General features: G+C 37.1%; 1 protein-coding gene across 1 annotated transcript in view; it reads left to right on the top strand.

Moving 5' to 3' along the window:
* The first annotated feature begins 8,027 nt into the window (after positions 1-8,027).
* Positions 8,028-12,253, top strand: part of TNNI1 (troponin I1, slow skeletal type) — a 9,396-nt gene continuing 5,170 nt past the window's right edge. The window contains exons 1-4 of the mRNA XM_015816346.1: positions 8,028-8,043; positions 10,591-10,594; positions 10,705-10,746; positions 11,027-11,158. Of these exons, the coding sequence (XP_015671832.1) occupies positions 8,033-8,043; positions 10,591-10,594; positions 10,705-10,746; positions 11,027-11,158 (189 nt within the window). The 5' untranslated portion in view covers positions 8,028-8,032. The remainder of the gene's footprint in view (positions 8,044-10,590; positions 10,595-10,704; positions 10,747-11,026; positions 11,159-12,253) is intronic.

The following is a 12,253-nucleotide window of genomic DNA, read 5'->3' as shown; positions in this document are numbered from 1 at the left end:
CTTGTGGTTGTTAAAGGAACCATGTGATTAAATCCAACATATCCAATAGGCATATTTTGCTGTTTTCTACTGGAAAATGGCAAAAAAATGTTTCAAGTTGTGGTTATGTGACCAAGGGGACAGCAGTTGTACCTTGGAGGATGGGTCATAAATAGCTTTTTAAAAGTCTATCTGTAAAGTATTGCCAACGTATGCTCTCCATTCACACCCCCAAAATTAGCTCCTAACAATCTGGGGGAGAATGAGAGAATTAACCAGTGGAACAGCTTGCCTTCAGAAGTTGTCGGTGCTTCATCACTGGAGGTTTTGAAGAAAAGACTGGACAGCCACCTATCTGAAAGGGTATAGGATCTCCTGCTTGAGCAGGGGGGTGGACTAGAAGACCTCCAAGGTCCCTTCCAGCTGTATTCTGATTAAATTGAGAGGTTTGATTTTTGCACATTTTAGACATAGCTCAAAGCATATTCTTTAATATTTGTCTGCCACACACCCCTCTGTCCAGTTTTTGTTTCCTGTTGTGAAATGGACCTCACTCCATTCCCAGAAAATCTGGATAGTTTCTTGCCCTCTAGAGTGGGTGCAGCTTTGCTGGGGAAAAATCATATCAAGGAAGGTCAAGGAAGCTGATGTAAGGGAAATACAAAAAAAAAATTCTGGAATGATTTGAAGATGCTGTAGTACAAATAGCAGCATGACAGACCTCCTACTGAGATTTGATGTAGATAGTGCGGTAGGTATTCTTGGCAAATGCTTTGTGTGATATCACCATACAATAATGATTATCAAAACATTTTCTGTTTCCACTATTACTATGTACATTTTTAGTAAAACATATACAGTACTGTGCATGCTTCAAAAATGATTTGGAAGATGTGCTTCAAAGTGCATAGAAATGCTAGTCTACTACCTTATTAAAGCAGCACAACTTTTTTCAGGCTTCTGAATCTTTTCAGGATTCTGGACAAGGATGTGTCTGGCTGATAGAAGAGCCAATCTGGTGCAATGATTAAAGCACCAGGGTAAAAAACAGGAGACCATGAGTTCTAGTCCTGCCTTAAGTACAAAGCCAGCTGGGTGACCTTGAGCCAAGCACTCACCCTGAGCTCTAGGAAGAAAGCAATAACAAATCAGTTCTGAAACCTGCCAAGAAAACGTCTGGGTCCAGGCAGTCACCAGAGGTCAACATTGACTCAAAAGCACAGAACAAAACAAACATTCAATAAGTGGTTCCTAGTTCAATGTGTGGGGAGGAAGAATAATTTTTAAAATATCCAAGCTCTTTTCATCATATGAAATATGCTTTCTTTCTGAAGCTAAAATCTCAGGAAGAGAGTATCTTATGGAATACAATGTGACAACTCCAGCATGAAGATCTCCCAATGTGTTCCACTCTAACTATCAGTCTCCAGAGAGCTTGATCAGGTTGGGAAAGGGTAGAGTGTAAGTAAGACATACTTTCCTTTGAGAAACCTCTCTTACTTATTATATTGGATTTAAAGAAATGTTGGAATTCCAAGTAAATATTTACTTATTAGATTCATACCCTGCCATATTCTCAGTAGCTTAAAAGAATACAGTGAAGTGACAGTTTGAACAACTACACAGAGTACCAACATAAGTGATACACAGAATGAAATAATATAAAGTTGGCAAGCCATTGATTTAGCCAAATCATGAAAATACTTTTTGGAATAAAGGGCAGTAATGATGAGCTGGGTTTGCTTTCCAACGGGATGCAATTTCAAAGCAATAACTCTGCTACAGAGAAGCTGTGCCATCAGGTTTTGCCTCACCTCTTGGAAATGTGGAATCATTAATGGCTATTCCCTATAAGATCTGATATGTTGGTCAATATAGATAGAAGAAGTCAATCCTGTGAGGAGCCAAGCCAGAAGGGCTTTACGGATCAATACATGCTCTTTAAATTATACTTAGAATTTATTTGGTAACTGAATAAAAGGCTTTCAGAATTGTTTTTTTTTATGATCCTCAATCAGGAGTCTGTAAGAAAGAAAGAGCCCATATAGTGTATGGCTGTAAGAAAGAAAGAGCCCATATAGTGTATGGCTGTAATCCCCACAGGTAACAATGAGGGCATGACTATGTTCTCTTGTACCAATGAGGGCATAACTATGTTCTCTTGTACCAAAAAAGGGCACAAATGGAACCCCAGCCAAACCAGCCCAAGATCTCCTGGCTGCAGTTCTTTAAATCAAATATATTTTTCTCAGATTAAGAGTTATGTTAAACTATGGGGACACAGTGGTTAGAATGCAGTATTGCAGGCTGACTTTGCTCACTGCCAGGAGTTTGATCTTAACTGGCTCAAGATTGACTCATCCTTCATCCTTCCAAAGTTGGTAAAATGAGGATCCATTGTTGACTCTGTAAACCACTTAGAGAGTGCTTTAAAGCACTATGAAAAGATACATGTCTAAGTGCTATTGCTATTATGTTAACTATTGTATTGAACTAAATTGTGTTATTGGGTAAACTGAAGTCACATTGATTTCAGTTCAGAACCGAAGGCAAATTTTCTTAACCTCGATTCGGTGTACTGCACAATTATGATTACTCAATGATAATGTATAATTTGCATTTGTGCTGTGAAGATGATGTTATCAAACTTATCAAGTGAAGAGATAATTTGATTTGTCTTGAAAAAGTACTTCATGTCACTTCACTGTCTCATTTTAGCCTTCTCTGATACTTGCTTTTGGCAAAAGGAATGAAGCAAAGAAGAGCAAAGTAATGCAACATTTGTTTAAATCCTTGTTAAACATTTGTTTAAATCCTTGTTAAAATAAAGCATATCTTGAAGATCTGCCCAGATCAGTTTTGGAGATAGGAGCTACCCCTGTCTAGACTAGGAGTCCTGGCTCAAATAACTGAATCTTTGTGTGCAGACACACACACACAGTTGGGGGTAGAACATGTTTACTGCCCTGAGCTCTTCAGGATAGATGACTTTTAAAATTGTTATAAATACAGAATGGGTTTGCCTTGTTGATCTTTTGGATGCACACCCTGACAGTAGGGCAGAAGAAACCCTATGCCTGTTCCTTCTGTCAGTCATTAAAGTTGAAGCTCCTGCTTATATTCTCTGCCTGAACCATAATAGCAGCAAGGATTAAAATGCCAGGCATTGTCCTTGCCAGACTATAGAATTGTGTTCTCATAACTTCTTCTCTAAAAATATATGGCTGAACAGGTGCAAGAAAAGCTCATGGGTGTCAGAAAGGGAGGTGAAATCAGAAATGAGATAGGGGACAGTTAACAAAGGCCACCCCCAATAAATACTGGGTTTTCCCTTGGTTTTTGTATGGATTTGAGATAAAATTATGGATCGCTCCATTTCTGATCAACCCAGTTTCTATGCAATTCTTTAAACATAGTTCTCATCCACTTTTATCAGTCCTGGCTATAGATTTGTCATACATATGATCTGTCTGATCAGCCACAATGTGTGCTCCTATATTTTGTCCAAATCTGACACTTAGTGAAATGTCCAACCAAAGGTAATTTTGCAATGACAACAATAGCATTCTCAGTTGGTAAGATATTTCCTCTATGATGGCCATAGGCCCTCTTTTATAGCCCTTTCTTTGAAGATATTCTCTGTTTCAAAGCTGGCCAAATTCTTCCCCACTATTTAGAAGTTCCTTCATTTCCATTTAAATTATCCTAATTATGTATGCAAATATTAGGCAAGTTGTTGTTCTCTGTTTCCCTGTCCTTGCATGGCATTTCCTTTGGGAGAGCTAAGTCTAATTGGCCATTGCACTCTACTTTTTTTGGTTTAACTTTATCCCCTTCAAAGTCATCTATCCTGAAGAGCTCAGGGCAGTAATGCTACATTGGCTGAAATGTAGGAAAGGCAGTCCACAGGGGAAAAAAATCCTTCTTAATTTTCAGCTCTTCCAAATGTCCTACCTAAGCAATGCTGTACGGCTTTATTGTTTTCAGGGAGTCTTCCTAAGTCATACAATATCCATGTGTGGGGCTATTAGATGGAGATGAATTGGTAGGGTTATGAGCAGTTTATATGCCAGTTCAGTCTGGTTAGTGTGAATGCATGTTAAATATTTGTGGCTCTTCTTGAGGGACATCATGATAGGCTGTTGCACTGAGCTTTGTATCTATTCTTGGCAGCCTGTGCCTCAACTACTTGATCAAATTCACACACACACATGCATGCACACATACATATATACTTCTTGTAGGAGGAGGACGCCTGGCACCCTATACTTTGGAGTAATTATGCTTTTATTAAGTTGCAAAAGATCTTTTAGTTCCCTCACAGTTAAATGTGGAATAGGTAAAGAAATAGCTATGTATGTGTATATATATTTACACATGTATGTATGTATATATATTTAATCATAGTTATTTTCTGTGCCTAAAGATGATAAGGCTGAGAGAAAACAGGAGCTGACTGATAAATTACCATCAAAGCTGCCTATTGCCTAATTTCAAAAACATTATTAGGCCTTAAATTCAACCACACAGTATTGCTCTGGCCCCATTACCTAATTAAAAAAAAAACATTATTAGGCCTTGACTACAATCACACACACAATTGTGCTGGCCCCACTCTCTGTTTAATTCAACTGAATATGAGGAAGTGTGTAGCCTGCTTCCATTCTCTATAATAGTCTCACAAGTAATTTGAAGATCTATCTACTGTTATGGCTCAAAGAGAAAAAACTAGGTCAAGAAAAAGCAGGGCAAGGATCAGCTTCTGCGCCAGCTGATATTGTACTAGAACAGGGGTCTTCAAACTTGGCCCTTTTATGACTTGTGGACTTCAACTCCCAGAATTCCTCAGCCAGGCATGCCTGGCTGAGGAATTCTGGGAGTTGAAGTCCACAAGTCATAAAAGAGCCAAGTTTGAAGACCCCTGTACTAGAACAAAAGAAGCTGCAATATCACAGCCATAACTCTCTGACTTTTAAATCTTGCACTAGCCACCATGGCTTGTTTTTTTCTGGATTATCCTCTGCTTGGCCCTTCTTCTTTGATGATGCTGGAAACAATCTGGATTTGAGAACTTGAACTTCTAAAATCATGTACTCAGTCACTGAATCATAGTATCATCCAGTACTGTTTTCTAAAGTCTGAAATGCCAATGAATCACCAGATTTTGGCTTTGTTACAATCCACCTAAATTCAGCCTGAATCCATGCCAGCGCCAACAGATTCTGTTCTTGGCTTGCTAGATGCTTAGTTTTGCTATTTTTGGCTTTACTCTCCAGCCCTTCCCAATCCAACAAAAATAACAAGAACAATAACAATAGCTTCACTGAAACTGAACAGGGTGCAACTGAATGTCTTGGGTGCTATATTCTCCCAAGAGTATTGGAAAAGTAATGGACAAGATGCATATGTGTGCAATTCACAAGGACTAGACAGTAAGGATGTGTGGTCTGTGGGTAGACAATTCACAGTATGGAAGCAGGCGTACCAGAAGGGTATTTGTCTCCGTTCTATTTTTACTGACCAGTTGTAGTCAAGCTTCAATTTATTACTCCCATCCTTTTCTCTGTGGTTCACAGTCTGAGCCTTTCCATTCTCCAGCTACCATCTCTCTCCTGCCTGGACTGCACTAGGGTAAGATGCTTGATCAAAGACTTAGCCTTGAGGTAATCATGTACCAAAGGAACTGGGATGATTTAGGTTCAAGCAGGGCAAAATAATTATAACTTCATTACTTTATTTTGATCAGGCCAGATGAGAAGATCAGCTGGCTGAACAGGACCTCATACAACTTCTTTTTGCATGATAAAACAATTACATTTGCTAGGCCAGCCACGGGGAAACTGAGATGTTTTTTTCCTAATTATTATTTAATATCTTATATACATAAAATAGACAGATTAGTGAGGCGCTTAAGGGCAGTTTCAGCTATGAATCATTAGATCTCAAGAGAAGTGTTTATGAAGAGCCTTGGGAGCAGATGTGAATAATTATATCATATATGATTACAATACAAATATGTGAAGCAAGCCCACTGAAAATTGGCATGCCTAAACATCCATTTTCTCCCACACAAAATTCCAGCTCCTGTTCAGCTGTGGAAAAACTGCAAAGATTTATTTTCTGTATCAGATTAACCAGGAGCCCATTTTTGCTGAACTGTCTTCTCAGTGTTTTGTAGGTATCTTGCATTTTATTAACTTCATAATGATGAAGTCAAAAAAACAGCTTAAGAAAAACTAAACTCCAAGGTAATTTATCTAAGTAGAAATACTATAGTATTTGATGAATTTATTTCTGAATATTTTCAGTAGCACTCATACAATATTAAAAACTCTACTTTTAAAGAATAAGAATACTCTGCTTAGAATCATTTTTTTAAGATTTTGTATACTCTATATAAGCATTGTAGAAATTTCCAATGATGACCTGCAGAATAATCATATATATAAAAGTGAGAAATTTGCATCTGTTAAAATTAAAAACTTCTATTTTGAATTATAGATATGGAGTTTCCAGCTTTTACATTTGTTATGGGAAAATGCTCAAAATTTGAAGCTAATATGGATGAATTGTATTGAAAAAAATGAAGATTACACTATTTAACTTTGATTTAAGCCTCTTTGCTGGAGATAGGATTTGAATACAGAAACCATAGGATAAGGTCTATTTATCAAATTATTCAAACTGCAAATGTTTTGTATAGAGCTTTAAAAAAGCCAGCCAGGCACTTTACAGTCTAATCTTTTTTTAGTATCTTAATGTATTTAAATCTCTTAATAAATATTCCAATTGTTACTTTGGAGTCTTCAAAGATTCAGGACCCAAGAGTCTGCAGGCAAGGGGCACAAGTGTCCGGGGTATCTACATTTGAGGGCTTCAATATTGCCCAGTACTTTCTGCAGACATAATACAAGACTGGCAACAGAGAAAGTAGTACAATAAGGATAGGGCAGGCAGAGAAGGCAGACATTTAGGGTCCCCTTGCTGCCCATCCCCTGCCCCATCCCTTTAACAAATTTGGTTGTGTGAGGTACAATGATCATGGCCAGGCGACAAAAGCTAAAGATGGCAGCAGAGATGCGGGAAATGCTCACTCTTGTTGGATGGTAGCAAGGACATTTTTGCAGTTCAAAGATGTTAAGCCCACCCCCTCCTCCCAAAAAAGATGTTCAGAAGGGTCTTGAGGGCAGGGTTTGAATGCAAGAAATTGATAGAAAAGGAAAAATACTTTGAGGACTGAGGAGAAGCAACTCTTGCCTGCTCATGCTTGCTGCTGTAAGACAGCAGTGGGAATAAGTGGCTATCAGATTCTTCTCCTTCCATTCTTCTGTCAATTCTCATCACAGGGGTGGGACTTGGCTTCTGAGCTCTCTCAACATTGGGGGATCCATCTGAGAGTTAAGCTCTATTTATGAACCTGTGTCCAATTCTATGCTTGTTCCTCAGAAGTAAAAACCATGGATTTCACTTTGTGCTTTCAATACTTTATGTCCAGAGTTATCGCCTGAAGTTATACATCCAGGTCTGTATTTAGGATTCAGTGGCTTTACTTTTAAAAGAACCTATGCAGAGAATATCCATAAGCTGAAAGTGGAACTGATAATATTGGCAAAGCTCTTATATTGCAGATACGTACACAGAATGCTTCACATAAATGCATTTCAATTTATTATGGATCATCTTTTTGATTTTAAATATATTTGATTTTATCCAGTAATAACAATAAAACAATTCTTTGTTGTTCATTGTCATAACAATTATTTTTAGCTGTTTGTTCAATGGGATTTACCACTCCATTAGAGCTGTCACTCTCCCCTTGGGGACAAAACATATCAAGTGCATCATTGCTGGGAAATTCTATTATTCATTCTCACTTTTTCTAACCACCTGGAATCTTGGAATAAAGAAATATAAAATGAATATAATACAGAATAAATGGAGGTTGCTTATATTATGCATCATTGTTTGCATTCATTTTTAAATGCTGGAATTGTTTCATTTCTTGTAATTCATTGCTTTATATTGATTTGTAGGCGCAACATTTGTTTCCACAATGCCTGAAGTGTGAGTAAATATTTTATTTTCCCCATTGGCCGAGATATCCTACATTCACATGTGGTTCAGATTAATCATCTGACTTTGACCTCAGAATGATTGCGATTTGAGATGTGATACTTCAAATAGAACTAGGCTTGTTGCTTAAAAATCTCAAAATGAGTTGTTCCTCCATTTACCTTCTATGTTAAGTAGATAAATGAGGTACTTAATATTGCGCTATAGATTTCTCCACCTCTCCTTCATTTCACTCTCTGCCTGTTGAGAACAAAACTTAATAAAGAGCTGCTGTTTTCCAAGATCCAAGTCATGTCTTGGATACAGTTTAAATCTTATACCAAGCGTGTATGTCTACTCAAAGTTTAGTTTCATTAAGTTAAATGGGATTTTCTTCCAAACTGGTGATTACAGGACAATAGCTCTCAAATTAAGCTAATCAAATCACACTTCTAGGTTTAGTTTTGATAGGAGAAATTTGATATTCAGGTTTTAACTTTTAAAAGAAAAAAATCTCTAAATTAGAAACCCATTCATTTTTGGTCTCTTGGTTTTCTTTTCAGATATTTAACCTTTTATGGGGGCAGACAGACACTTTGGAAAATTAATATTGTAGTTACTATTATAAAATGGGTTTCAGGCAGGCCTTCCCTATGTACCATATGAACTGCTGGGTTTGGCCACTTACAAATTACTCTCTTACCAAAGGCAAACTTGCTCTCCTTCATTCACTCTATGACCTCTCCTCTGACATCTTGACAGTCAGGTGCCTGTCATTGAGATATATCAAGGTGGCAATCATTTGGATTATGAGTTTTTCAATGTCGATTCTACCTGTAGTATTTCTTCCCCCTCTATTAGGCAAAGACGTGCAATACAAAATGTAAATGAAGGATTCCTACATATTTCTCAGCAATGCGCAAAGGTTTTATTATAGAAAAGCTAAAGTGGAAAGTAGAGATTTGCCAAACAGTTTTGATTCAACACTGAATATTGGTGATATATTACAAATCATCCACCAACATTCCGATAAATATCACTGGCTGAGAATAGATGCGGAACCCAATTGATTACTAATAGTTACAGAGCATTTACAGATCATTTTGAGGTCAAACTTATAAACTAGTTTTGCACAGCAGAAAAAAACTCAAAAGATTTTCCAATGCAGCAATGTGTTCCATAAATGATCAGGATGAGGAGTTGATAAGAGTAGCTTTTACCTGGGGATTGCTATCCTTTTGTTTAACGAATGTAATTACCTCATACTCAAAATCTGGCAATTCACCAGTCGATTATTCAAATGTGAGTACATTTGCAGATGTGATCAAGTGTGAAAATAATTCTTATTGTCTGAGTCTAGGCACCAGTATTTAATATATAAATGTTCCCATTTTATGGAAAGTCCTCTAGAAATATGTAGCAGTGACAAATACACAAAACTGCATTGAAATCGTTAACAACATTTTTAGTCAGATTCTGGTTGTGTTCACCCACCGTTCATAACAAGTACATTACAAAACTAGCAGCCTCATTTCCCTAAAATACTGAGCTTGCTTAGTTTTAAATTAGCATCTTGTGTGTTTTGACTACATTGTGTAGACCTAGAAAATGTCTTTCTTTAGTAAATAGAGAAAGGATATTGTCTGAATGGAACCTCTATTCTTAGCCCATGTTATTGGATCACATGGTTAGGGTTGGAACATGGGTGTCAAACTCGCCGCGTCATGTGACGTGTCATGACTTATCACAACTTTTTTCGCATTGCCGGAGCTGAGGTGGGCGCGGCCACTGCATGATGCAACTGGCCTGCGGGCCAGCAGTTTGACACCCCTGGGTTAGAAGGTTAGGGTACACTTTGTTATCCTGGTGCTTTCCAGATGTTTTGGGTCTACAGAATTATTGACTATCTTGCCTGGCAATTCTGAAAATTGTAGTTCAAGGCATGAGGACAGCACATGTTTCAGGAAGACTAGGTTAAAGAACCATAGTAGAATGACATCATTGTGATTATTATGATTAACAGAGGCTTATGACTTTTAAGAAGAGGTTTTAAGAAGGCTAATAGTACAGCTAACAAGACAACAGCAGATAGGAAAATCCATCCTGATCAATGCATATCTGCAATAGGATGGGAGAATAATCCTAAAGAAAAGGAGGAAAAGCCACAGCCAAAGCTGTGATCAGAAAACAGAAATCTCAGCCCAAAACAGGAATGGAATTTGAGAAAGTGTGCTAGCCTTGACCCTCCCCAGTTCTGCTTAATATTTTATTTGTTTGTTTATGAATCATATTTATTTGTCACAGTAAGGGAGGGGGAAGGCACATTCATATTTTTTACTTAAGCCTATAATAAAAGTAGTTTTAGTATTCACAACTTTGGTATTCAAGTCTGGCCTATCTCAAAAGGCAGACAGAATCACTAAGGAGTCCAGCGTGATAACATCTTTTCACTCACTCATATTTTCAGTATCTTGAGAAGAGTATTACATTTCATGTATTCATTTTGTTCTTTCCACTTTTTCTCCCTCTTTTTTCCTTCTCCCAAATGAATTTCTGTAGGGAGGTAAGTACAGTTCCATCATTTATTTTTCTTAACATTTGCCAGTATGACTATGTGATTATCACTGTGTTGTTGAAATGGTGCCCTTGATTTCTTTTATTTTTGCTCTTTAGAGGAAGCCCAAGATCTCAGCTTCACGCAAACTCCTTCTAAAGGTAAGTCATGATGCAAGCTATCATGCATTAATTAAAGCGAGATACTCTTGCATGTAGCGGTACAGAACAAATTCTTCTATGTAAATTTGGGACAGCCTTCCCAATTTTATGTGCTGCTCATTTGGAGGCAGAAGGTTGGAGAACTGGATGAAGGCTTCTGCCTTGTGCATTATATATAGGAATTCTTCATAAACCTTTGTTGTGGCTGATATTTCAGATCCATGGTGAAAAAGGTATTTTAAGGTTATCTTTCAAATGTTTCCCTATTTTTTTCCCCTAGAGTTTGATGCTGGCTAAAGCCAAAGAAGAATGGGAACAAGAACAAGTGGACAAACAAGGAGAGAAGGAGAGATATTTGGCAGAAAGGATAACACCTATGCATATCAGTGGGCTTTCCTATTCCCAACTCCAGGTAGATTCTTGGTTTAGGCAATGGAGTGGATGTCTAGGTGGACATGTTGAATTACACAGGACTCTGAGGAGCTGTATTAGGAAGTTTAATTCAGAACTCCAGTTCATGCCATCTTTTCCCTTCCCAAAAGGTGGAATAATACATATATCATTGGTTTTTTTTTAAAGATTTCTTAAAATTCTACCTTTATCATTTTTTTATAAATAGCTCAAGGTGGCGAACATGCATAATGTTCTTTCTTTCTCCAATTTTCCCCACAACGACAACTTTGTGAGGAGAGCTGGACTGAGAGAGAGAGTGATGGGTCCAGATGGCTTATTGTCTAAACTAGATGTAAGAGATGCTTCAAGAAACTGTTTGGGGAGAAAATTATCCAAAAATGTCACTTTTGAAGTTTAGATAAAATGAGAATGTTTGACTGACATTTGACAGATTTATTGTCACCACAATCTCAAGATTCTCATATTAGTAGGGCAAAATACTGTCGCCACTTCTGTGCTGTCATGCAATAGCAGTGCTGTCACTAAAACAAGAGTCAAAAGAGGACATATATTATTGTGTCATCTGCATTATTTCCACATTTAGATTGATTTATTAAAATATTTACATACTACAACTGAAACAGAAATATTTAAACTTGAGTCATACAGATTGTTGTTGCCTTATTTAAAGTAACATCCTCCCCCCCTGATAATTATGGGTAGCTTCCACCAGATTCGCTCTGGTGATTTTTCCAAATGTCATGCTTTTCCACCATTTCATTATTTTTAGGTTGTAAGAAACAATGGTGCTTAATACTTCAACATTACATTTTTCTTTCTGTATATAATCTGTATGTTCTGCACAGCTTTGCAATACTGTATGTGTGTGTGTGTGTGTGTGTGTGTGTATATATATATATATATATATATATATATATATATATATATATATATATATATATATATATATATATATATATATATATATATATATATATATATATATATATATATCCGAACAGGATGGCTACCACAAATACTGATATCAAATGCTGCTGATTTAAGATCTTTACAGTTCTGAAGTTCTGATCAAAAGAATATCAGGACCGACAAT

Source organism: Protobothrops mucrosquamatus, unplaced genomic scaffold (genome assembly GCF_001527695.2).
Source record: "Protobothrops mucrosquamatus isolate PMUCROS unplaced genomic scaffold, P.Mucros_1.0 scaffold431, whole genome shotgun sequence".
Classification (NCBI taxonomy): Eukaryota; Metazoa; Chordata; class Lepidosauria; order Squamata; family Viperidae; genus Protobothrops; species Protobothrops mucrosquamatus.
The sequence above is the reverse complement of the archived record's forward strand: the minus strand, read 5'-3'. Positions and strand labels throughout refer to the sequence as shown.